This window comes from Fundulus heteroclitus, chromosome 4 (assembly GCF_011125445.2).
Source record: "Fundulus heteroclitus isolate FHET01 chromosome 4, MU-UCD_Fhet_4.1, whole genome shotgun sequence".
Taxonomy (NCBI): domain Eukaryota; kingdom Metazoa; phylum Chordata; class Actinopteri; order Cyprinodontiformes; family Fundulidae; genus Fundulus; species Fundulus heteroclitus.
The window spans coordinates 39,164,604-39,192,602 of record NC_046364.1 but is presented as its reverse complement, the minus strand read 5'-3'; the positions used below and the strand labels follow the sequence as shown (position 1 = coordinate 39,192,602).

At 38.3% G+C, this 27,999-nt stretch overlaps 2 protein-coding genes across 2 annotated transcripts; one reads left to right on the top strand and one right to left on the bottom strand.

Annotated features, from left to right (window-relative positions):
* Positions 1–169: 169 nt before the first annotated feature.
* Positions 170–9,575, bottom strand: LOC105918408 (fibulin-7). The gene is made up of 8 exons (XM_036136533.1): positions 9,359–9,575; positions 6,356–6,515; positions 6,107–6,277; positions 5,456–5,581; positions 2,753–2,929; positions 2,530–2,667; positions 1,828–1,963; positions 170–799 (listed from the first exon to the last, which is right to left on the bottom strand). Exons 1-8 carry the CDS (start codon positions 9,425–9,427, stop codon positions 436–438), a joined length of 1,341 nt encoding a protein of 446 aa, XP_035992426.1. The 5' UTR covers positions 9,428–9,575; the 3' UTR covers positions 170–435.
* A 1,792-nt stretch (positions 9,576–11,367) lies between these two features.
* On the top strand, positions 11,368–27,806 carry LOC105918409 (C-type lectin domain family 18 member A-like). Its single transcript, XM_036135734.1, is given in 7 exon segments — positions 11,368–11,371; positions 13,299–13,387; positions 23,756–23,783; positions 23,786–23,854; positions 24,006–24,102; positions 24,508–24,643; positions 27,720–27,806. Coding segments are annotated over 7 exon segments (510 nt in total).
* Positions 27,807–27,999: the final 193 nt, after the last annotated feature.

Genomic DNA, 27,999 nt, shown 5'->3' with positions numbered 1-27,999 from the left:
GAAGGACTTAGTGGTTTTCAACAACCACACCTCACATTTATCATTTCTTCAAATGCATTCCTTTTTTTTCTTATAGCATAATTCACTTTACTTTTCAGCGGGCTTACAAATCTCACCTAACATGTTTTTTTTCCCCAAGATGTCTTACAAATAAAAGACCAGACTTGTCTGAATTGTGTATGTGATATTTAATTATTGCACAGAGGTACAAATATGAGGTTCTATCACACAAGTATGAAAACCAGAATATAAAGACAGCAAAAATAATAGTTATACAATGTTCACACATCATGTATGGATCACCCGTGTCATCACAGCATGCTTGATAGACAGTTTACTTCTGCCTTGTTCAGCATCATGTAGGTACTGGTTTTCCTCTTTGCCTCTCAACTTCTACAGTCTTCTCTATCTTTGTGAAGTATTCATTTTCTGATTTTAGAATTCATACTGGGAAACAAACATGGTGATTTTGGTGATGTATCTTCCCAGCTGGACCCGTCTCTCCAGCTCGCTCATCTCCACCTCTGCCTCCAGAGTGGCGGGGCCCTGCACGGGGCTCACCAGCATCAGCTGACCCGTCTGACGGTCTGAACGCTGAACCGTGAAGTGCCGGCGCGCCTGCCGCCCCCCTAGCAGGGTGAAGCGCAACGTGTCGCCTAGTTGCCTCAGGGCCGAGACTCTGAACATGACGCGTGGGGCGGACAGGTTGGACACCACAGCCAGGTAATGGTAGGAAAAGGAGTTTGGGGTCTGAGAACAGGCTTTGTTGTCCAAAGGGCAGGGGTTACGTTCACAACGCCTGGAAGAGAACATAGGAGAAGCAAGAAACCCTTTTCAAACCTGAGTGGAAGTGGGTGGGAAATGACGTAGGCAACACATGCATATTAGCATCCTCTTTGAATGTGATGGATTTAACCGATGTGTTTCTCCTCCTCAAAGATACGTTTATTTTTTAGAGTAGATTTGTCGCTTCACTCAATCATTTTCACATTGAATTGCTTCTTTTCCTTTCATCACTATAAAGGTTTACCTAGAAAATTGCAAGCTCCAATTCTGTACCCTAAAAACTGACAAACTATTGACAGACAAGTGAAATATGTGAGGAAGTCATTGGGTGTAGACTGCAGTCCTTTTACTTTAATGATAGAAATTTTATCTGTTCATTTAAATAAACAGCATTAAATTGATCTTACCAATTATATAAGAACTACAATCAAATAGATAAGAGAAAAAAATAAATGGAATAAGGTTTGTTCTGTTATTATTTTCAAATCATTAAATATTTTTTTACTAGACTTGCCAATGAATAATTAGGTAGCTTCAAAGCAGGAATATCCTAAGTGTGCCCATTTTCGGGTCCCTGGAATGTTTTGGTCATGCCAGTGGGCAATTAAATATGGTAGAAATTTGGCCAACCAACACAGGCAGCTGATACAAATGGATGCATTTAAAATGCTTAAACTGAATATTTCCGTCATGCAAGGCATTTTAAAAAGATGCTGAAAAATTAAAAGCTTCATAAAACGTTAAATCTTAGTTATAACACAAACTATCAACTTTTTTTTTTTTTTTTCAGTGACATTCAGGGAACTAATGAAAACAAAAACACATTTATTGGCCTGGGTCCAAGCCTTTTTGAAGAAAGAGTGAGCCATATCCTCTTCTTTTTCTCCACCAAGAACATTGAAAATGTATGGGGCATTTTTGAAGATTGTTTTGTCTGCCAGGACTATGTGCACTAAAATGTATTGTCCTTATTTTGTGCTGAAACAAAATTTAAATAAAACTGACCTTTATCTTGATTTTGAATGAAAATATTTTACTTACGTGGGCGATGTTTTGACATATGTAGCGTGAGGGATTTTAGGGCAGTCCACTCGAACACACTGGAAGCCACCGTATGTGTTAACACACATCTGGTCCTTTGTGCAGTTGTTCTGCCTGGTGGCGCACTCATCAACATCTGTGAGAAAGAAAAAACAAAAACTAAAATAACAACAAACATTCCTTGAATGCTGCGAAAAAGAGGCTAATTTTAAAACTGACATTAATTTCCTTAAGTGTAAGCACATAAAAATAAATAAATAAATGTAATGGTGCTGTTATTAGGAGGGCTTTCGATCTAAAAGGTTGGTAGTTTAAATCTAAGCCCTTCCTGTGTGAAGCTTGTATGTTTACGTCCTTTGAGGGTAGTCTCAAAGCACTAAAATCCAAAACCACTTTGCATGGCATATACGTTTGGTCATTTTCCCCTTGGTTTGTAGCCATTAAGGCTGTAATCACTTCTTTCTTAATGTTGTGGCATTTTTGTTTTTGTCGTTTTTTTTGCCAGTTTTGATGCATTTTGCTCGTTCTGTATGTTTAAAACATTTTCTTAAATGTTTTTTTTTTCTTTTACTGGGATGTACTGGCATTAAATTGGCCTCCAAACTCTCTCAATGCATCACCCAGAATCCCTAAGCTCTTCTTAGTTACTGTATGTACTTGTCAAGGACTCCTTACAAAACTAAAGAAGAATAGAGAATGCACCTTTACAGCTGCGTCCTTCACGAGTAACATTATACCCAGCAGGACAGGAGCAGCGATAGCCTCCAGGGGTGTTAACACACTTATGTAAACACAGTTTTCCCGCAGGTCCATTATGGAAGAGCTCACATTCATCTATGTCTGCAATGCATAATGAACAGACTTAGAGCATTTCAAACAAACATTTGTTGCTTGAGTTCGGCTAAGTAGAAATTATGAGACGTACCGGTGCAGCTGTAGCTGTCTCTGCCAGAGATGGTGTATCCCGGCTCACAGGTGCAGTGGGTGGTACCCTGCACGATACTGCAGCGTGACGGACGAACGTACGGCCCGGTTGTGGAAGCTGGTAAGGTGGAAGCAGCTGAAGCGGAGCCGGCAGAAGTGTTCGTCGTGGTGATGAAGACTGAAGGAGGAGAGAAATGGTGATCAGACGTAGAAAGAACTTTCAGTTTGATGCATTTTTTTTTTTTACATTTTGTTTTAGTGAGGCTCAGTGTCAACTCCAGGACGACAGTGTTTATTTTATTCAGCTGACACAGTGAGACAGACACAGCTGATGGGCTGATCATTCTTTCAGTCACTGTCTGTCACATCTGCCAACATCAGAGACAGCTGAACAAGAAGTGAAGGATTTTTTTCAATGGCAACAGCATCATGTTTTGATTTCTATTTTTTTTCACTCTTATGCAATGTGCTTGTATGCTCAAAAGCTATGCAAACGTTTTAAACCACACTCCATTTTAAAAGAGTAATTAATAATTTTAAGAACAATCACTGTCCCTAATTTTTTTACTATTGTAATTTTCAGAGACCTATTAGCTAGAATAGACTCAAACACAGTCACTAAATGCATCAAGTTTAACTCTATGTTGGGACAAACTATTTGCTTCATTTACAAATGTGAATGGCTACTTATCTCTCCCCGAGTCTTGTTATATCAGATCTTTTTCAAAAGCAACTATTTTAAGTTTAAAAAAAACATATCATGCAAAATGCACTTTTTTAGCCCTTAAATACATTTTGTGAACAACACTGACTCCCCATTTTTATTTAGAAGCTTTTTTATGTTACAATATTTATTGTCAGAGATAAACAATTCTCTTAAAATGGTTAAGCACTTAAATGAAAAAGAGCAAAAAATGGCCAAAGTTCGAATAAAAACTAAAAACCTTTAAAAAAGCACAAGTGAATAAGAACAAAATCACTTCATTTTTTTAAGGTTTGACTCCTGTAAGCAAAATATGAGCAAATAAAGGGTAACACAAGACAAGACTTATGCACAGTAGGTCTGTCCAGGTATTGTTTTTCTCTTTTTTACATTTGCTTTTTATTTGAGTTTTGTTTCAGTAAAAATTGTTCAAAAGTCAACATTTACATTAGCCCCAGTTCCACTGGCTCTTGATGGCTGTGCACTGCACAGCCCCGCCCACTTTCTAGTGTTTCAGGAGCAGGGTTTTTTTTCAGGGCCAGGTATTTGCAGCTCTGCTGAGGAGCCAATGGGAGCCAACTAGAGAGGAGTTTTGAGTGAATGCCCCTCTCTCAGTGAATGGCCACAGGTCGAAGAGAAATGAGAAGGTTTTCTCCAAGAAGTCCAGAAAAACTGAAGAGCAACAATATTCATTTTAAGGACCATTACGAACAGAGTGGGTCAAACCGAGATACAGTTTTATTATTTTCAAACCACACCTGAAGGGGGGAAAAAAGAAAAAGCCACTTCAGTTTCTATACCCAGACGAGCTGTATAAAATTCATGGATTTATTGAGGCTTTCTCTCATTTCACATTGAAAACTGTTAAGTTTTGTCTATGAAGTGTCCATCCAACCACTTCATGCGGTACAAGGTAGCGGCTGTCTGCCTTTCCTTGCTGCCGGCCTGTTTTTCTGTATAAAGCACACGCAGGGAGCAGCGAGGTGCTTTCACAGAGTTGGCCGCTGAAAAGAGCTCAAACATGATCAAGTCTCAGCCTCCCTCTGCTGACAGAGCAGACTGCTGCCTGGTAGAAAGCACACAATCAAAGTGGTAAAAAATATATCACTGCATTTAAAAATCTTTTAAACTATTGAGGTGTTCTCCTCCCTGTGGTCATGGCTGAGGCAAAAGATATAGTATCTTCTAATATCGCCAACTTCCTTTGGCTGCTCAGGCCGCTACCAGGCAACTTGATCTTGTTCAATGCTCTCACGCCTTCACCGCTGGTCGCAGCGAGGAAGCCCATACTTATTTAAGCTGATAAAATAAATTTCACTGCGGTTAAAATGACTGAGACAAACAATCTCACATAAAGGTGGAAATATTAACTCTGTCACTGACAACAGAGGCTCTCCAACACAGTTTCAAAGCAGACAGAGTTCAGACAGACCCTGCTTTATTTTATTATTAGATGTGTGATCCAGATATTTTTCCCGGTGGATTACTCTTTAAAAATATCCAAGACAATCTTGTGCGTACAGATATAGAAACATTATTTATATTTTTTTTCTTTTATTTATGTTTCATTTATAATGCTGTAGGCTATTGTGATCATTTTTCTCACAGATTTCTTTAAAGTGTCAACTGGGGGTGGAGGACGGGGATGAGAGCTAAAGCGATGCCCAGGAGGCGTGTCCCTGTTCCAGGCCTTTCTAGGCCGGTCGAATCACTAAATAATCCTTGTGGGGAGGAGACGAGTAGGGCGTGCGAAAACGGGCGGGCCAGTGGAACTGTGCCTACTCTGGCTTCAGCAGCATCTGCTTCAGACAACATTGTAAATGGAAATTTTAATCAATCACCTGTAAACCGTAAAACTTGCATGTCCATGTGTCCATTTACTGCCCAATAACAAACCTACCTTTTTGAAGGTTTTACTACCTTATGATGAAGATAAAATTGTGAAAGAAAAGTGCACTTCCCACACAGATATGGTGTGTGCATGTTGTGCTTTAAACTCACATGTTGGCACAGGGCTTTGACAGGTTTCCCCAGCCCAGCCTTTGGCACAGACACAAGAAAACTGGTTCACCTCATCCATACACGTCCCACCATTCAGGCAGGGAGACGATGCACACTCATTGAACTCTGAGGGAAGACAGCAGAGATGAGGTTACGCATGGCTGGCATGTTTGAAACCTGCAGATCATTGGATATGTGCAACTTAATAACCCTAGTGCTCGAGCCACAAAGACATCATGACACAGGGATGCATATGATTATTAGGATTATTGGAAAATAATAGGGCAAAATAACCAAACATTAACTTAGTAAGTAAATCCATGTGTGATCAAACCGTCTTTGAGCGGTTATCTCAAAGTCTGGCAACAGTCAGGCAGGTCATGTCATGTATCACAGGTCAGACCTTTTCTGGACAACAACCAATATATATATAAAAAGAGATATGATCATAGACCACACTCCAAATGCAACTTTTCATGGCAAACTAACATTTCTGATGAAGAGATGTCAAAAGTAAGGACTGACAAACCAAACGCTGACAAGACTGTATAAGTGTTCAGTCTGTCAGAGAGCTGGGCGATGGCGTGGGAGGAGAAAGGAGGAGACGTTGTTAAAAGGAGGAAGAGTAGAATGAAATATGTCGACTCAAACCTCGACATGTTGGCTGCTGGCCACTCCAGGTCAGGCTTTCCTGACAAACTCTGCTTTCTGATCCCACGATTTCATACCCAGGGTCACACAGAAAGTGGACCTCATGACCAACGTTGTGGGATTTGCCAAGTTTCCTCCCGTTAATGGGTGCATCCAATTTTGGGCAGGTACCTTGTAGGAATACAGACGTTAGACAAAACATCATAGAACAATTAAACACACATTTATCTTTCTAAATGTCTAGCTTACTGTTTACTGGTTTTGCTGTCTGCTTCCCTGCATTGCTCTGAAGTAAATTTATTTTCTTCCTCAGGTTACGCAGGCTCTGCAAACAGGAGGCTTCGTGGGCCGACAAAAGCTTCTGGACTTGCTTCAGAGTGCCTTGGATTTCCTGCCTATTTGGGCATTCCTGGAACAAAACAGATTAATTAGTTAAATTCAATTAAAATTTATTTATACAGCAAAACTTTTACAACACGTCATCTTCAATCAAATAATACAGACTGATCAAAAAATGTGCTATATTAGTAAACCCAGCAGTCTTTGACAGGCAGCATTCACTCCTACATTTTGTAAATGAGACAAAAAAGCACAGAAGCACTAATCCAGGAATATGTTCTACGTTAGAGAGGGTAATGGCAGATGATCTGCCCCCCTGGATGATGTCACAGCTAAACAGAACAGGGTTAGTGTTTCAAATAAACATACTTGTTCAGCAGTTCAGCAATATATAGCTATAGATCATAAAAGCTTAACTGGTTGCATATTGAGGACTAGAAACTTTATAAGATTCCCCTATGGATGTGTAAAATTACAGGAAGGTCTTTTTAAATGTTCTTTAAATGGAATGCTAGTTTCCTAGATCTATTTTTGTTCCATTACTACAATTACTCCTATTGGGGTCTATTGAAAATAAATATTTATCCGCAGTAAGAGATCTTCTGCAGTGAGAGACCACAAACAACTGATTTCACTGATTTATCAGTCAGTGAGATAACGTTTTCAAGTTCCTTTCCGTAACAAAACTTGCAAATAAATCAACCTACAAACCTTCAACATTTCACTTTTCATACCCCCAGTGCATGTCTACAAACAAATGTCTGAAAGGAAGATTTATACTATTCAGAGGTTAATGTGTGTAAGAGATCATACAGTACCTTGGAAAAGCTTTCAGTCACTACATTTTATCAGATTTTTTTTTACATTAATGTCACAAACATTATGCATTTGCATGCAGCCCTGATTACTTTGGTATCTCTGAAAAAAAATCCATTACTAGCAATTGCTTTGAGAAGTGAACTAATACTACTTCATCTGGGATCTAACTGTGGTGTATCCTGTCTACGTGTTTTTGCCTCTGTCACGCCTGAATTTCCCTATAGCGGGACAGTAAGGGTATTTCTATTATATTCTAATTGAGAGCCCACAATTGTGTCGAATGAAAGCAATTAGAGGTTTCATTGGCCTCCTTTTCTTTCTTTTTTTTTACAACCAAACATGGAAGAAGGTGCTCTGATCAGAAAAGACTAAACTCTTTAGACCAATGTGCAAATCACTATGGGTGGTGGAAAACTACCGCAAATCCCCCTGGACACATCACCCCTACAATGAAACATGGTGCTAGCAGTATCATGCTGTGGGAAAAGTTGTTTTTTCCCCAGCAGAAACAAGACAGCTGGTAAGAGATGTTGTGAAGATGGATGGCACTAAAAACAGGGTGATCCAGGAATAAAAACTGTTAGAAGATGCAAAAGATTTGAGACTTGAATGGAGGACCATCAGCCAGAGCTACAAGGAAAAGGTTTGATCAGAAGGACAGGGTGGGGAGGTGTGAGGGCTGGGAGGATAAATACCAATGCATGTCAGAATTTGATAGGAATTTATCTTTGTCTTTCACAATTATGCACTTCTACCTCAAAAATCTCAACAAAATACTCTGCAGCCACTCACACGTCCCCCCACCAGCTGGAGCAACAAGCTTTTCGAAGCTTTCCTGGGAATTCAATCAGAGCTATTCTCATCCGGCATAGAATAGAAAAGTATTCATTCAGAAATGTTTGCTTACTTTATTATGGATGTAAGTTCACCAGATACAGTAAGGTTCAAGGGTTACAAATTCTTTTACAACACTATGAAGTGGGCATCTGTGAAGGACAAGCATAAATCTCCTCAATAGTGAGAAGGCCTGGTCATAACGCTCAGCCACAAACGCACAAACTCTCTGTGCAACATGTGATCTGTGTTTAGGTGAAGCATAAAAGTCAGAAAATTAAAGATATATACGCATATTACTTGCACTGAAAAATAGATTTAAATCAAAACCTTTTGAATTCAGTCTGCTCTACCGGTAACTCTCCTTCCTGAAGTAAATAATTACCTTGGAGTGAATACAGAGGGAAATGAGGGACACATTCTTGTTTTTAGGTTGCACGTTTCCCCTAATTACACTCATTCATTCATCTGCATCATGCCCCCTCCTCCCCGGCTTCTCATACATGTTTTTGCACAACCAATTAGTGTTTTCATCCAGCAGGAGTTATGTAAGAAAAGCCAATATTTGTTGAAAACACCTCTATTTAGACTCAACGGAGGTTTGGAGAGACTTCAGTCATCTGCAGGAGATGGAGGCGGTGTTCACAGAGTTGCTGTCAAAGGCCTCTTTCTGCTTGCGCCAGACAGCGTTTTACATGGCTTCTTGTGAACTCACTGATGTTAGTACCGTCGGCTCAGAATTACAGTAAAAATCTAAACAAATCCAATCAAAACAAGCAACATATCGGTGCGTATAGGACCCAAACCATCATACTCGTGATCTTACACGTCTTTATAAACACATAGTTACGTTGACCACATCTCAGGATAATGCAAACAAATACCGTACATGAAGGTACCATCATGCATGTAACGGCCTGAAGAGACTCATTCAGACACACATTTAGCTTCCTGGAAATGTTTTGCAGCTTTGCAGTGAAGCACAGGGTAGTTTATAGTAGTGAATTCAGCCCTGGCAGACTGTGGCATGTTGTTTCTGAAGCCTGCGTGCAAAGCAGAGGCGAGTGAAGGCTGTCTCTCTGAAATACAGTAAGGACTTTCATGATCATTCATACCTCGGAACACGAAGACACTTGTGGGAAGTTAACACTTTATAGCCAATATTAATATCAGGGACTGAAATCATTTACAAAAATTAAACGTTGATCAAAGTTTGACCCATTCTGCACATTAGTTAAGCAGAGCTGCAGAGATTCTTACCTGTCCAAAAGCAGCGTGGCGAGAGCAGAAGCACACCAGGGCAATGAGATTCACAGCCGACACAAACATGTTTCCAGCAGGCAATCCACCGGGGTGTTGAAAGCTGTCAACAGAATAAACTTGAACTGAGCTTTCCTGAGAGGCAGCAGAGACGTCAGGTGAGAAAAAGCGCCTGAGTGAAAAAAGCTGCTGCAGCTACATGGTGTGGAATGCTGGGTTTACTTTACAGCAGCCAATCAGGGAAAAGAGACTTGGAAGAAAAATGTGACCACGTTATTATCCCTTCACCTTACTGGGAGAGCACTTTCTCTCCAAGCAAGCAGCTTTAAAATACAGTGACCTGTGGAGAAGCCGTACCCTCTGCAGGAGCATAGCAATACTGTGCATGCATCCCTGTCCTTTGCGTTCACTGGTTTAAACTCTTTGTGCTTTAATATTCTGGAAGATTATTGCTTCTCTACCTGCAAAAGGGTGTTGCAGCTTGGCCAGGGGACTGTACTATAGCAGATCCCAGTTGACAACAGGATAGGAAAAGCTGTGGGAAGAACATAGAAAACATGACAAATGTAAGACAAAGGAAAGTAGCCTAAACCAAACAGGTCTTCAAAATTACAAGCAATGGCCTTTTGTTTGTTATGACAGCAAGGTCCCAGCACATAAATAACCCTGTCTCTCTGTTTTATATATTCAAATCTATTTTGTGAGAAGAATATATTCAGTGTATAAAATTCATGTAAACAAAAATCCTTATTTTTTTTAAACTGTTGGGAACTAAGATTAATAATCTGTGAGATTTTCTAAAGAACTTGTTTCTCTGTTATTGCAGATGATGGATTTTAGCTACCCAACAGACCTGGGGTATTTGTCTGACTCTCCCATCCATGATGCGTCAACCATTTCCAGCAGGAACCAGATCCGTCCAGTCAAGCGTCAATGTTTTGAAGTCACACAGCTGTAAAGTCATGCAGAAGGAAGTCCAGTTTTGTCCTGCTGAAATAACAATGGATTTACCAGTAAAATATTTTACCTTGAGGACAGTACATGTCGCTCTAAAATCATAACATGCACCTCTGCATCAAAGTTAATGTTGGTTTTTTTGCTTAACAAAAGCAGCTCGATATATATTTTTTAAAATTTTACATCAAAAGACTCAAACAGATTTAAAATGTGACCTCAGAAAATGTTGGCATCAAATTACTTATTTTTCTAAATACTAAAAATAGTAATAAAACTAATGATCAAATTGAAAGGTCACTTCATAAAGAACCCCCTTCACAGAAAATGTAAACTCAAAGCACTTTAACAGGGCCATTTTAGATCCAGTTATACAAAAATATATAATTAAAATCAAACCAATTCAACCCAGTCATAACAAAGTTCAGTTATATAAAGTCCTTATCGATTCTGTTTTCATTACAAGGCAAACTTGGTTTATAAAACCAGTTGGTATGAGATATCTACCAAAGGAGGTCAGCTTATTGCATCAAGTTTGCAACAATCCCCCCTCCTGAGGAAGCATGTGGCAACAGTGAAAATACTCCCTTTACACACAGGGTTTGTTCATTTTTAGAAAACTTACCTTCTGATAGGAGGTCTGAATTTTGTAAAGAGGATGTAATATAAAAGAATGAGAAGGAATGCCTTTGTACTTACAGGCATAAAATTAAAGGATTCAAGGGTCATCATGTCTGTGCCAACTTATTATCCGCATAAAACGTTCTGCTATTTATGGTGAAGAAAAAAACTCAAGAGCTGAAATGTCTTTGAGAAATTAAGTCAGTCAAATATAAAAAACAATGGAGAGAGCTTCTCTGAACTTCTTCAGAAAAGTTTTGTCATCAGTCTGAGTAATCTGCAGGACAAACTGTAATTTGGGTGCTGCTGTGATCTGAGATACCTGTTTGGGAGATCAGGCAGTTGTGGCTCCTTTGGTTCCTGGATTTACCTGAAAAACCGTCTCAGTGGGTGGTCTTGTCTTTTCTGACTGAACCCAGAACAGGTTGTGACCCATGGGTATTAAGACAGATACTTGCTGAGACAAAAAAAAAAGAAGAACTAATGAAGAACAGAACAATTATGGGAACAAACAGTCCACAGTCAGAGACAAGAGCCTATTGTGTCACATTGCCGCCATCCTCAGACTGTGAACCACAGCACGGTGCTCAGATCGCAACTCATGCCTTTTACAATAATAACAAAATTAAAAAAAACTCATCATCCTAATTCAGCTACTTTTGGTATCTTTTCTTCCAAAATTTCCCTTATATCTCTTATGTCCTCGCACTGAAGTACTGATACAGTTGAAAATAAAGGTTCAGTTCCAGGAATTAGTATTGTAGATAAACATCTATGAAAACTGACCTAAGATTAATAACATTGATGCACACATCTATTAATCCTGATCACCCACTGAAGTACTTCAGATGAAGAGAGTAATGTTAAGGTGATTGTGTAACAGATGTAATCAATCAGATCAAAACCCCGTCATAATCTTTAAGCCTGAATTTTCCAAGATTTTAAACCAGCTTTTGTTTGATATGCACATTAAATCCAGAGAAATGTTGACAAAATATATAAGAAGATAAATAAATAATGAAACCTATCGGTAATTTAAATATTATATGATTTTTTTTAAAATAAATTCCGTCATTTATATTTAAACAGGAAATATTTAACATACCACATTACAAATAAGGTATTCTATTTAATTTTTACTTTACAATACACAAAAATTTCATAAATAGGTTTAACAGGATTTCTCTCAGCAAACCAGTCACAATAGCAAATCTGTTTCCTTCCATTAAAACCTAAAAATTATTATAAGAAACAGTTTACTGAAAAACAAGTCAGAGCAAAAAAGTTTTTTTCAAATACAGTTAATTGATAAAAGTAGCCTAAACCTTTTGTAAAAAATTCAGTTATTTATTCATTCTCTAATAAGTGCGGTTGGGTTTTACAGTGTAGCAACCTTTAAAATGACCAAAACTGCAAAGTACATAAATTAGTCAAAGATTTTGCGGTAAATGATTTTCTGTTTTATGCTTCATGAGCACAGTTGTGAGTGAAGTCCCATGACAACTTTAGAAAGCGTATTGCTCCAGCCTGTGTGAGGGTGTGTGAGTGGCTGCAGACAAGAGCGAGGAGAGGAGTAGGGAGGCAGGATAACTGAGAGCCAAACAAGCGGCGCCTGCAGCCGAGGATTTGGTAGAAGTTCAGCAGGGGCTCTGCAGCAGCTCCCAGGAGTTTGGATCTGCTTCTTGCTCTGTTTCTGCTGGCAACATTGAACTTTAACAGCTGCCGGACCTTTGCTGAAACACCGGACGTGACGCAAGGCTCAAACGCTGCATAATCTATGACAGTTTACAAAGCGTCCTTGGTCTATCTATGGATAGTTCTAGGAAGTGAGTCAAATTTTGTATTCTCATGTTGACATTGAGATTCATGGCCGACTTAAAGACGCAGAGATTGCTTTAACATTTAGCAGTGCCAGGGGTTTTAAAGCCAGTCAGTTGGGATTTTAGAAATTCTGGCGATACAGCAGCACATAGTCTAGTCTATATATTTTGATTTTAAAGCAGTTAAATTTATAAGTAAGTGAACTCGATGCCTTAAAAAAGTGAATTATTTATCTGCAAAATGAGCTCCCATAATTAAAGATGTCAAGTTCAATATAACGTAAAGTTTAGAAACTGTGAAAACACTAACTTAACATCAGTAATTATAACATCATAAGATGTTTTCCTTTCTTGTGTAAAAGATGAATAAAAATTAATCTTTGTAATGAGGTTACAGTACATGTTGAGACTAAAAACAATAAAGTTTGAGTGACGGACTTGTTTAAAAAGCCATCCCCCAGCCACACACTTAGACAGCCCATTTGCATTTTGTTGCTACAGCAACAGCAGCAGAAGAGTAAATGAGCATTTGTGTTTTCTTTCAGGGTTTTGCTTGAAGGAGCACTCTCAGCTTGTTGCTCAGCACAACAGGCTGCGCAGCCAGGTCATACCCATGGCAGCTAATATGCAAAAGGTGACTGTCTCCTCCGTCTGTGTTTGAATCTATGCTTTTTTTTTTGGAGATGAGGCTTACATTAAGGTTTGGGTGAGCAACAGGGAACACATTTTTGTCTTTAAGAATGACTAGAAATACATTCCTCAATGTTTAGACACAAGATGCAACACAGTCCTCGTTGTCTGTGTTGCATCTTGCTTACTTGACCATTGATCATTAGATTTAAATAATCACAGTTAATCAAAGATCAGACCCTTCAGCCGGTTATTTTTAACAGCCATTGTGTGACATTACTTATCCAAACCTACTGCAACAAACTCTAAATACCAAGACAATCGAAACAGATGCAACGTCCACAAAAGAGCACAGAAGCACACATTGAATGAGGGATATTACTGGACCGAGTATTTCTAATATTGCCAATATTCTGAAGGTTGAAAAGGAAACCCTGTTTAATATGGGATTTAAATTACATGTGTTAGTCAAAAATAACACCAAGGATTTTTAGTTTAATACCATAGACCAATCTAATGCCATCCAGATTAAGTGACTGATTAAGAAGTTTATGTTTTAAAAATGTTCTTGTGACTATTGACAATGCATTGTTCGTGAATTAAAATATATTATTTAAATAACTCTTAATCTATCTTAGATATGTCATGTTTGACGATTTTTGCATTACAATAATATTGTTAAGTATCAAATGGATTTCCAGATTAAGATTTGATCTGTTCACCAAAGTATTTGTTTTTTTTTAGATTAGATTAGATTAGATTCAACTTTAATGTCATTACACAGGTACAGGTACAAGGCAACGAAATGCAGTTTAGGTCTAACCAGTAGTGCAATAGCAGCAAGTGCAGGATAAACAATGGTTCCATATGTACAGGACATGGGTTTTTACTGAATAAATATAGAGATGTATATTATTATAGACAGAATTTTACTGGTAGATTTGTCCTATGAGTATAATATATAGATAACTAGTATTGTGAACTAAATTTACAGCTGGATATGTACCGAATATAGTATACAGGTGGATATTACTATGAATAGAGTTTTACAGATATGTACAATAGCATAATATACAGATGATTATTATAACAGTTTACATGTACTATGTACAGTTCGTGAGCATGATATACAGGTAGCTATTACTATAAAATGAATAAATAAAGTTTGGACAGAGGCTATTTAAATTAAAGTGCAGTGGAAGGTAATTGCATATTACAGTTAAAGTACGGTATTGCAAATATATATGTAAACAATTGGTACTGTGAATAAACAGTCAGTAGTGCAAATCAATATTGAGTCATAGTTAGTAGTGCAAGATGCATGTAAACAGTTGTTACAATAGTAACAGTCAGGAGTGCAGGTGAACATTACAGTATTGTAAATAACAATATCAGTTTGTACTTTCTATTTAATAGTGAGAATGAAAACCAAATTATAGAGGGTAACAAGGTGCCTTGTTAATAAATGAGAACCTTTGGGAAAAAAAGTGTGAAAAACGCCAATTGGCCTATAAATACATGTCAGCTCAGCTGCTCCAGATTTTAAGTGTCACAATCTTGAAATCTGGAACAAGAGCTTTTCTGGCCTCTAAGATTTGCTTCCAAATAAAGAGTAACAGTGGGAGGAGATTCGGGCCCAAAACAATGATTTTAAAAGTTTCTGTTCACCTCTACAGCGGTGCTGCTTCTAACAACAGCTTTATTAGCACCCCCTCTTATGAAAACAGGTTCTCTGCACTGCTTCTTCCAAACAGGTTGAGCAAGGCTGATTTATTCTTTATCCACCACAAGGGGGTGCTGCAACCCCAGCTCCTAGGCACTTGATGCACTCCCTGGTGCTCGCGGCCCCTTTCTTATGCGCAGAGTACCACAGTAATGATGATGAGGGTGCTGTCAGCTGGGCTGATGAAACACATGTCAGAATGGGAAACATTGCTGCTGATGTGTGTGGGCAGATCTGAGCGGCCTGCTATTCCCAGAAGGAGACTGACAGTGCAGAAACTGTCTTCATAAAGATACATTTTCACATTTTTAACTTCACTCCACAGAGTGCATCAGACTGTGTTGCTTCACTGAAGACCATTTCATTGGAGAAAAATGTGTTGATGGTCTCGGCAGCGTGAAACAGAACTGTTAGGGCCACATTTGCTTGGTTGTGCTGCAGGCTGATTGATAATGTTGACAGTTTGAATGAAGCCAAAATCAATTAGCTGTGCAAAGTCTCTTGTAAGGGTAATACAGCAGAATTACTCTAATAAATCACTTTTTCTGCCTCAGTTTTAAACATCTTGGTAAAAAGAATTAGGCATCTGTTTTGTCTGTTTTTGAATAATAAAAATGAGCTCAAATCTTGAGCTCACGTTTGTTATTCAAATGTCCAACATGTTTTTCATCAGTTAAAATGTATATGTCCTAAAGTGCTAATCTGCACCATTGTCTTATGTGTGTGATTATTAGTAGGAGATAATGATGGATGAAGCTGATAACAAACTTAATACCCGTTGGGCCTAATATGAGATTTGTGTGAGGGCGTGCTGTCACTTCATCGTTGATTATATCCTTAGAGCCACCCATATAGAGAGAGCCCCTTTCTTCGACTGCTCTCTGGTCTCAGAACTGTTCTCAACTGATAAGGCTGTAATGAGGAAGAAAGGATGTGGATAATCAGCCTACATTTTCAGCTGTGGCATTACAGGTAATTTCCCCGTAAAAACCCTCAGAGGAAGCTTTGCTGAGCTGAAGAGGCAAATTAAAGAGCTTTACTGATAAACGTTAAAAGGTTCAGGGCTTTGGCTGGGTTTGGGAAAATCTGAATACGATTCCCCCTCCTCGCTGCACACAAGAATAAACCAGCAGGCATTGTGTGGAGATTGTAATGTAGTGATTATTATACAGACTTTAAGGCTTTTATTTGGGATGAGATAAGACACCTACCGCTTCAAGAATTACTAAAGTTCCCTCTTCTTTTCATCGTGCCTTCTCTCCAGGTTTTATTTAAATGTTTCAAGCTAAGAAGTATAAGGTCATATCAAAACATTTAGAGGTAGAAATTAAAGCTAATTATTTACCTTTTCTATAAAACGTATGACCTCTGTTTGTGATTTTTTTCATCATACATTTCTCTCACAACTTCCAAAAGCCCTGCACCTTATTTTAACTAGAAAAGGAACTAGAACGTAAAGAGGCCACAGAGTACATGTAAAATAATTAATAGTCATTATCCTTGGGCATTAGGTTTTGGATTTCTATTGTGTTTGTGTTTTAATCATCCCCCTGTTGTTTTATTATGTTCTAACAGGTCTTGCCATATCATTTTATCATTGTGTTCTGTTAGTTGTGCATTTGGACTTGCTTCTCTCAGCCCAGTGTTAATTTTTCCCTTTGGTGAGGAGCCTCTGTGTGGTTTAAGTCAGCTTCCTGCTTGTTAATTAGTCTCCCTCCCTCAGCTGCCCTGCCTTCATTCTGTCTCAGCTGCTCCACATTTCCTCTGATTAGCTCATCCGCTTCATTTGTCATTCTCAATTATGCCTAAGTATTTAAGCTCACTGGTTCTCTTTGTTCACAGGTAAATTCTTCTGTTTTACTGCTTCATATGCCAGTCCGCAGTTTTTCTGCTTGTGCTGTATGCCTGGTTCTAATTGTGTCTTTGTCATCTGAAAGTTTTCCTAATATAATTATTAGAGAACTCTGTTGATGGTTTTCTGCTCTTGGGTCTTTCACAAACTTACAATAATATTTCAAACGCGTGTTTCCATTCGCTGGTTTGGAACGAATTATCTAGACTGCACAAAGCTTCATTTCGTCAGAAGTTAATATCACACATGGCTGTAATAAACAGGAAGTAGAGGTTGCAAACTAGCATGGACCACACATCTGAGAAAAACGGAGAACAGTTTTTAGGAATGTATTGATATCCAGGAAATTGTAATTGTTATGTCAGTCTTGTGAGGTAAATGTTTGCTACGTCAGAATTTATTTCCACATGTTTCCACTTACTGTTTTAAAGTCAGTGTAAAAAACACACTGACTTGTGCTCTGAATGAAATGTTGACATCCTATAGCTGTTGCAAGTTGGCATCCTTTAAGATTTATTATTTCTGATAATATTACCTTAAACCCTGTTAGTACAATTAAAGACCTTTACTGGCTGACAACAGAGAAGCGAGACAATAGTACGGTTACGTTTTTCCCCACAACGCATCACCTGAATCACAGAGGGTAACTTGGTGGTCCTGGATGGAAAAGCAGGTATCTCTCTTTCCTGGTAACACTCCCACTCATTCAAGGGAAACCCAAAGCGTTGCCAGGCCAAAGTCTCCTCCCCACTGCCCTGAGGTCTCCTCCCACTGGGACGTGCCTGGAAAACCTACAAAAGGAAAGGGCATCCTTATCAGATGCCCAAAACACCACAGCTGACTCCTTTTGATGTTGAGGAGAAATGGCTCTACTCTGAGCCCCCCCACCCCCACCCCCCCCCACCCCGATGTCACTCCTCACCCTATCTCTAAGGATTAGTTGTGGCACTTCCTAGAGGAACCCAATCACTTGGATCTCATTCTTTAGGTCATGATCTATAATCGTGACTAGAGCTGAGGGTCAGAACATAAGACCATTAAATCAAAAGTTTCTCTTTCAGCAACAGCTCCTTGTTCACCACAATTGTCAGGAGGAACTCCATCAATACTATAAGCAAGGCTTCATGTATTCACCTCCACTCTCTGATCAAGACACCGGGATACTTCTGAATTTGGGCCGGAGACTGACCCCTATCCAGAGGGAACAGGCCACCCTTTTTCTGGTTGAAAACGATAGTCTGAAACGTATAGGAGCTGACTTACATCTGATTCTGTTGGTGGTGTGTTTGGAAGCCTCGGGGCCTCATCTTTACTCTGAGAATAAAGTGGTTCTGTTGGCATTTTCAGGCCGTGACCTTCTGCGTTCACTGGAGCGTTTTGCAGCAGAGTGTGAAGCAGCCAGAATGTCGGGTCAGCCTTTTTTATACCACAAGTCCTTCCTTTTCAACAAAAATTAGAGGCATTGGACTAGTCTGATATTCCAGAAGTGATAGGACGTATGGATAAGAAAATGCTGGACGACATTCTGACCTTTCTTCTAAACCATAAATACCATGAAAGATACATCTAACCCAAGAGCTAACACATCGAATCAGACTGCAGAGCTTGACTATTGGGTCTGAATAATTTAAACTCTTCGCATTGTATCTAATGGTCTGAAAGAGCATAACGAAATATCTTTGTAACAAATGTCTTGCTCATGCACCTAGACATGGAGAGCATGTTTTCACTTGGCATAGCTGTCAAAATAATAAATCCAACTGGAAGAATTTATTCATAACTGCAGAACATTTTCTTTTACTCCCTCCAGAGAGCTAGAAAATTCAGATTTCAAGCATGGGATTGGTTGATGCTGTTAGACATCCAGGGTTTACTACTTAGCTTTAGTTAAGCAGATATAATGCCCAAATCTAGAAAATAACCACCAATATAGCAAATGTGAACATCCATCCATCAATCCATCCATTATCTAACACGTCTATCCCATGTGGGTTCGTGAGGGGTGATGCTGCTTATTTCTAGCTGTCAATGGGCGAGAGGCGGGACACACCCTGGACAGGTCGCCAGTCAATCGCAGCAAATGTGAACAGCAAATAGAAAATAATTTGATTAAAAATAAAATACATTTTTGAAGCATTGATCCAGAAGAGCGATGAGATTTGTGGGATGCCTCTAGAAACTACATGGTGACTGTCATGATTTAGGTTTTTGTTTATTTGTTTTGGACTTTTCCGGACTAATCAGTTTTCACTCCCCTCAGCCATCTGTCCCCATCCAATCAGCTCAGTCCACTCCTCAGTCACTAGTCAATCAGCTCAGATCAGCTCCACCTGCGGCTACTATCCATCCATCCATCCATCCATCCATCCATCCATCCATCCATCCATCCATCCATCCATCCATCCATCCATCCATCCATCCATCCAATCATCCATCCATCCATCCATCAATCCATTATCTAACACGTCTATCCCTTGTGGGGTTGTGAGGGGTGCTGGCGCCTATCTACAGCTGTCAATGGACATCCTGGACAGGTTTCCAGTCTATCACAGCAGCTGTTACTAACTACTGTCAGCTCTGCTCACCTGTTCACCTGCCTACATATACCTGCCTATGTCATCCACTCACGGTCAGAACGTCTCATCTTGCTTCATGTGCTCTGCCGCTGTCCCGCTACCACCTTCTGTGCGCCTAGCCAGCTGGACTCTTCTGCTTGATCTGTGTTTAGCTCTCACTGTTGTATGCATACTTTACTTACCAGCCAAACTGTCTGAAATTAGAACCTGAAAATGTTTGTGGTGAAATAAGTTGCTGGAGCTTTGTTTTAGATCCTGAAATTCAATAATCATCCGTCTGTCCGTCAATACTGACATCGTCCAGAACCGCTTATCTGTGCAGGGTTGCAGGAGGCTGGTGGAGGCCATTTACAGGAATCAAGGGGCAAGAGGCAGGCACAGCCATGACAAGCCATCAGTCCATTTCAGATACTCAAAATCAACTCCTTCTGATTTTGATACAGGCTGTAGTCATTTCTCTATTTTTTTACTTTATTTTTTTTATATGTCGCCAAAACATACTCAGGAAGTCCTCACAGGTCAGCATTTGTGGATATTAGTTGTGGGACACCATGCAAGTAAACGGTTTTGCCCAGATGATCCTTCAAGAGCCATGTGCAAGAACTCCTAAACCAGGTCTGCAATAACAAAATGATATAATTCAGGTTCTGTAGCCCTGGGAGAGGGAACAAATGTGTATTTTCTTGCATGTATAGGCAAGCAAGAGTGTGTATAGGCCTATAATGTCAGGGTTGTGCTCACTATTTCTTATGCTTGTTCCACATAAAAGCATCTCTGTACAGCAGCTTGTTTCCTCTGTTTCTTGAGAAACATTCAAATTATGCAAGCCTCTTATTTCTAGAAATGTAAACAGCAGAATGCTCTCATTGCTCGGCACAGACATGAGCTTCCTCTGGCAAGCCTCCTTTTTCAGACACATGTTTGTCATTGCTTTATTTAGGCACAAGAGATTACCTAGGGGTCAACTAATTTATTAATTTTTTTATACTTCATTTGTGTTGGTCTATCTAATAAAATCCCAATGAAATCCATAGGAATTTGTGGTTTTACAAAGTGAAAAAGTTAATGGGGGTGTGAATACTTTAGGAATCTGAAAAGAACTGAAGTATTTACGATTGACACACATCGGTGGCATGTTTTCTTGTCTTTTTCATTTTGAAGAGGGCCTGTATAACCAGTCCTATTTATACTGCAGGGGAACTGGAAATCAAACATTACTGAGGGAAAGGTCCCATAGGCTTTTCCACAATTACAAATTACCCAAACGTGCTTCGCTTACATTTATTTCATAGGAATTGTTGGTAGCAATAGGTGTGGCACAATTGTAAGGCATGAAAAAAATTATTTATCTTTTTTTAGCATAGCATTGTGCCCAACTGAATAATGGTACACATTGGGGTTGTCATGGTACTAAAATTTTAATATACATACCAAGAAACTTCTTCCATAAACATTTTTCAAGTGTACACGGTTAATTCTTGTTAAGAGTAAAAAAAATATTAATTACAACATGACAAAGTTTAAACTTCCATTTTAATTAGGACAAAACCAAGAAGTAGGGGATAAAATATATATCTCAAAATGCCACTTCCCTGTTTGGTGAAACATTAGAAAAGATAACTTAAAAAAGTGTGATTATCCTTTTTTTTGGATGTGAGTCCCTTTAGATTCAGCAGGTCAAAGTTTTTTTTTTTTATTATAATTGCTTATGCTTAGTGCGCCCATGTGTGCTCCCATTATCCTGCCAATTTGATTTGGATACAAATAAATTTGACCACTGAGGGGAAAATAAATGCTGTCCTTTCAGTTTACTCAGGAAAATAAATAAAATAAGTAAGAAGGGTAAAATTAACTGATGCTAAACTAGATAAACAAAGGCTAAAACTGAAAAGTTTCCCTCTGATTAAAATAAAATCCTCTGAAACTTCAATGCAAAATTATCTTTGGATACGACTTTTTGATAATTTTACTTGTGAATCTTGTGAACATTCACTTTATACAGTGTTGCACTATTACACACGGTTTTAAGTTATTTAATGTTTAATAAATAACTCTCAGTATGTTAGGTATTGTCCAGTGAATATCAGCCCAAACAGCTGATATGAGGACAATAGTTGAAAAGGGATGATTCGAGCACTGGCGTTCTTTTAACAGCAAACTCTGCACATATATAGAATAAAGAGGTGACAACTTCTCTTCAAGTTCAAAGCTGTTTATTTGAATTAACACTATATTTCAATCAACAAATCCTCTCTACTTGGAAAGTGAAGCTTAACTAAAACTACTAATCAAAATTAAGATAAAAAGAAGCTAAGGAACTATCTACACACAAAGGAAACAAAAAGACAAATAAAATGGTTGGAAACCATCATCAGAATGATTCAGTGAATCCTGGTTCACATTCACCCTACAGCAAAAAATAAAAATAAAAGATATTTATGCATTAAAGATATGTAAAGCTATGCTTTAGAAAAACAAAAACACCAGAGGGTATTATAAATTCAGGAAAAAAAAGTAAATCCATAAAAAAATGTGTGTATTTGCATCCTGCATATTATAATTGTTTGAATAAGAGATTCCAAAGAACCCGTGCAGAAGCAGCTGTGGGCCACATGGCCGCCTCAGCACATCCTGCAGATGCAAGTGTGAGCTGGGGTTCACCAGACGCCTCTCAGGGTGATGCCTCTTAAACTTCGTCTGCTTGGTCTGATGATGATACATAAACAGGAAATGGAAGAGACTGATCTGTCTGTGGCTTGTGGGCTTTTTTTCATGCAGTGTTTTCATGGTCGTTTCAAAGAAGAGGAGAGCTCCTGTGTGTCTGAGTGTGCAGGTGAGCAAAGCTTATCTTTTTTATTTATTCCTCCAGCTGTCAACCTCACCAGGCTGTTACAGCTATATTTCAACTATGATATAGACTGTAAAGCACATAAATTATACATATATTTTACTGCTGACTGCAAGGGAAAACAAATAATTTCCTTAATAATTAAACTGAGATCAAAATAATCTAACTTAGACCAAACACAACCCCAGCCTTACAGAAATTCATTTTTTTTTAATGAATTTACGGTTGTATATCTTCAAATTGAATTACATCAGTTTATTGTGATTTCATCTTACACCAAATGCCATTACAACAAAATGCCAAATAATCTATAGGAACTTCAGAAATTAGTGGGTAAAATACAGAAACAGATGCAACAAGGGCAATAAAGTAAAGAGCCTAATCTTAATAGCAGGCCAGTTTTATTAGCTTGAAAGATAGAGCTATAGCAGGTTTTGCTTTTGATTTTGCAGCACTGATTGCAGCAGTTCAAATAATTCATGCAGTGACTGTGAAGAGTCCTATCTGCAGTAATCATTAAAAGAGAGGCGGGGTACACCATGGAGCGATCACAGTCCATCACAGGGCAACAAAGAGATAAATTGGACAAATAACCATGCACACACACAGAGTCTCTTCTAAGAGAACTTCATAGACCAATTAACCTAGCATGCATGCTTTCCGACTGTGGGAGGTATCTTGAAAAAAAAAACATGCATGCAAGAGGAAAACATCCAGAGTCCATGCAGAAAGACCCCAGGTCAAAATTTGAATCAACGACCTTCTTGTTGCTACTAACCGTGCACCCAACAACTATTACCACTCAGCAAAGTAAGCATGAAGATGCATCAGAAATATTAGGATAAAACATCTCAGAATGTGGTAAACTCTAGTTCAGGATGTAGGAAAGTACATTTTATTTGTAGTTGCACTTTTCTGTGGCAGCAGTCACAAAGTGCTTCACAATAAAATGCAATTAAAAAACAAGAAGGATGTTCACCATTCTTGTGTTCCGTCACATCATTTGTACTTTTGCTATGCCATACACAACCTGGCAGAAAAAAGTATAAACTGATCTATGCCCTGTAACCAGTAGGTTGCTGGTTTGAATTCCTGCTTGGATTGTCTCAGCTGGCAAGACGTTTCACCTGCTTTGCCTGCCGCTGATTGTATGGCAGCCCTGCTTCTGTCACACAGCCTCAAGGTCGCTGTGGCTACAATGTAGCTCACCACCATCGCTGTGTGAATGAAATTTGTAAATATACATTTTAGCAATGTAATACTTTTTAACTGATAAAATATTTAAGACAATCTCTTTACTTTATGCCAGGCCAGACTGTTCATATATTTGCTTTCTTATTCTTTGTGAATAACTTGGGGGAGCTTTTGCTAAGATTCACAGTCAGAAGGTTCAGGACATCCTGATGTTTATCTGAATGAGCAGGAGGCGGCCAATGAAGTCACTAACTTTGAAACGAGAAACTTTTGGATAGGTAAAGTTATTCACACTGCCACATCAAAAAAAAAAAAAAAAACTTGATATAACTCTTCACAGCCGGTCAGATTAGGTTGTATCTGTTTATTTTTCTGTTTTAAGCAGTTTAGTTAAATTGGTAATGTTTCTGTATTTTTTCTTCCTCACAGGTTTGACATATAAGCTTCCAAAGGACTAATTTCACTGGGACACGGGAGAGATCCTTCGATTCAGCAGCTTTGCCTTTGGGCAACCTGACAACCAAGGGTATGAAGCATATTTCACAGCAGACTTAAGCTGCTGTGACGGGCATCATAAACACAGACAGCTAAGGGCATTGGGACTTAGATAAACAAATGAAACACATCATCAGGTGAAAAATGTGTTTCTTTGAAAAAGTGTTTTTTTTTCTGCACTACGGATAGTAAAGTTGCCTGACATGCAACCTTTCAGTGTTACCAGTGGTACCTCGCTTCTTCCTTTATGTATTTGTTCCTGCAGCCCAGGTGTAATAATGCTACCTATTAATCAAGATGCATTGCTGATGTTCTGTTTGATTTTGAATGAGCAAATGTTTGTGTGGTGATACTTCTGTTCTCCCGTTAAAAGTAAACTTCGGTGTAGGTCAAGTCTTTATGTACCCTTAGTCACAGCTTCCCCTTTCCCGAGAAGTTTCGGAAACTGCGCTGTGCTTCAGGCGCTGAGCACTTTCAACTGGAGAGAGCGGAGCTGCAAAACCAGAAACCGATACACTTGCCAGCATGCTAAGGCCCCTGCAGGGAGACAGTCAATGGAAGTACAGAAGGAGGTAAAGGTTCTCTAAATGGCGAGTACTGACTCACAGTTAAACCCTCGTCTGGAAATTAGCCTGTGGACCATAGTAGTACCTGTATTTGTGAGTTATGACATCAATGGGAAGCTTTTCTGCATATTTCCGAATATTTTGAGCAAAATCAGTAAGGAAAATAGAAAGTAGCCTGAAGGGGTAATTTGGGAACAGCTTTTGCTGATCTCATTGGTTGTCAACTCTTTATAGCAGCTTTTGTTTTAGGGAGTGTTTGGTCTTTTTTCTTCAAATAGTTTTTTTTTTTTTATTAATCCTCCATATTACTTAGCTGTTTGCTTTTCTTTTATGTCAGAGTAAAGGGAAAACCTTCAACTATGACTCCTTGGTACAGTCGCTCACAATTTTGAGGGCTTTTTAGCTCGCTGTTTATGGTTTGAGGGATATTGTTCTGCAAATTTCATGTTTAACAATTAGAAGTTGTTGGAAAACACCCGAATTAATCCATTTATTAGTGAAATGTCCACCTTGTCCCAGATTGCAAAATTAACAGAATACATTATAATTACACTTTGTGTCCTCAACAGGTAAATACCCATATGGAAAAAAGAAATATATAAATCTTCTAAAGTTTGTATCTATTTTAGTTGAAACTTGTATGTAATGCATCAGACGGTGAAACCAGATACAAGACTCTTAGTAAATTGGTACAAAATAAAACTTAGATAATTTGGGTACTACGCGGAACAAAATATGACAGTAATTTCACATACAATATCCTTAGTAGAAAATTGTAATATCAAACCTATGACTGGACAATCATCAGTGATGATTACAGTAAAAAACTTGTTTCTACTTGTTTTGTCACAAATGGAAGAAATACATAAACTACAAGCAAACTGTTGGTAAAATGATAAAAAAAATACAAAATGCAGGTGACAGCTGACTGTCAAATTATTGCCAGCTTCAGTATATTCTGGCGAATATTTAAGAACCATTTTAAGTTTTTCACAAAAACACAAGTTATTCCATTCTTATTGGAGAAATGCTTTTAATTTTGCACATGATCAACACATTACATAAATTGCACATTATCTTATGCAATAAATGTCGATACTGGATTGTCTTTTCACATAACTCGAGGACTTTATAGTGATGCTTGTTACACAACCGTTCTTTTATAATTTTCACCAAAATACATAGATCCTGATATCGCGCGTTGCACAATGCTTCGCATAACAATAAATGTACATTTCCTTCACTGATGTGCAATTTCATTTGTTACATTACCAAGTGTTTAGAAAGTTTCCTTATCAGCTCAGAAACAGAAAATGATTTTCAATTATTTACAGTACTGCATGTTCAGTAGCTGACATACAATCGGGCTGGACAGTGGACATTGTATGTACATACATGATCTAACTATCTGAGTCGCATTTATAGCTTTGTGAAAGCCTGTGAGAAAGTGGGTGGTTGACATATAGCTCAGTTCTGATTCGAGAACCTCTGGCCAAGCTCTGCTCTGTGCATCATATTTTCTTATGGCATATAAACACTGATCACTTGTCTCAGTAAAGTGTGACAGTGAAAAAATGCTTACAGCTTCAGAGGCAATAGAGTTGTTTCTTGGTTTTGTTGTACTGTATGTGTGACCATGAATCACACCACTATTTACAGCTATTCTGTTGTAGTAATTTACAACAGAGTTTAAGGGAACCTCTCTCACTGTGTGCAGAGCAGTTTGGTCACCATGAGATATTAATCTTATGTTTGGTGGACCAAAGGCAGTTGCCTCAGTAAACCTGTTGTGCTTGTTGATATGTTGGTTTCATTGTCTCATTTCATTGCAGAAGTCTCTAACTTCTGCAAATGCATTTGTCAATAATTGCTTTGCTAAACGTGGGAAAGTAAATGATAATGGTACTTTTTACTTGTTTCAGGAGGTACCCATAGGAATCTTTAAACTTGACGACTGATAGCCCACAGAATACAACACTTTTGCTCAAATGCAGCAAAGAAGAAACATTAAATCTGATGTGCTCTTTCCCGTACAGTGACAAAATCAAACAAAGCCTATATGTAATACTACATATATATGTTTTTAATATGAACTTTAAATAGATGTCATTTAAAAATAAGTATATAACACATCCAGACAACATACATTTTCTTTAAAAATGACTTAACATACAGAAAAACTTATATATAAAATGATATTTGTTCATGTATGTAAATTATAAGTATTTTAAATGTACATAGCAAAAAATATATGAAAAAGATATACAAACCATGCATTGAAAACATAACTTAAGATATGATTTGCTTATATATCACATACATAGTTTTCACATTATTCTTCTAACATTCATTATCTTGAATAAATGCAAAAGTGTCAACTTTCAAGAGTAACTCATATAAGCCTTATATTAAGTGCAATTTATGAAACACAAACTGAAGATGATTGAATGCTCACAGTTTGTACATGTTTTACATTTATTTGCATATTGGATATTATTTTCAAAAAAGATGAATCACTTTCTCTTCACACATGCCTTTGTACATTTTACACAAAAGCTCCTTTTTGACTTTTATTTCTAAGCTGCATCATATTTGACAAGCAATTGAAAACTTGCAATATGAGAAAACCTACTGGAGTCATTTTATTGTGCAGTCAATCATAAACGTTTTGAGTCCCTATGACAGAGAGACTTTGCAGGAAGAATGAACCACAAAACCAGAGTTAAAATAGCTCTCTGGAGGTCTTTTGTAGTTCAGTATGGGAAATGTCATTGGCTTTTACAGTATCCTACAAAAAGTTAGCTGTTTTGGGTTTTCCATCCCGTAGTTTGATTTCTACATCATGCCAAGGCGTTAATTTCATTATAGGTTTGATTTTTTTTTTTCAAATCCTCAATATCTAAGCAGCCGGGGTTTCCTCCTGGCTCTAAAATTGTGCAAAATGAATACATCTCTAATACTTCCTAATGCAATAAAATAATTATAAATTAAAACATTTTTTTTACATCCTTTACTACTTTTTAATTATTGGTTTGCATTCTATTTAGTTAGCATCCATGTCACACTTTTGTTAATCTGACAGACTGGACGGTCTGGCATTTGGGCAGATGCCAGAAGGGCCACGGGCCCTCGTGGGCCGTTTGGGCCGGCCAATCACGAGGCGGCATGATCGTCGGGTGTGTGCGGCCACTTTCACCCTGTTCATTGTAGGCCTACATTATCTCTTGGTCCACTAATAAGCCAAATGCCTCTTGGTTCAGTTTTTATGCATATTAAAGTTAGAGTTCAACACCAATGGGGCTACAAACTTGCGTGTTATTTCCGTGCAGTGTCCAAAATTAACTTCCTGATTCACCAGCCTG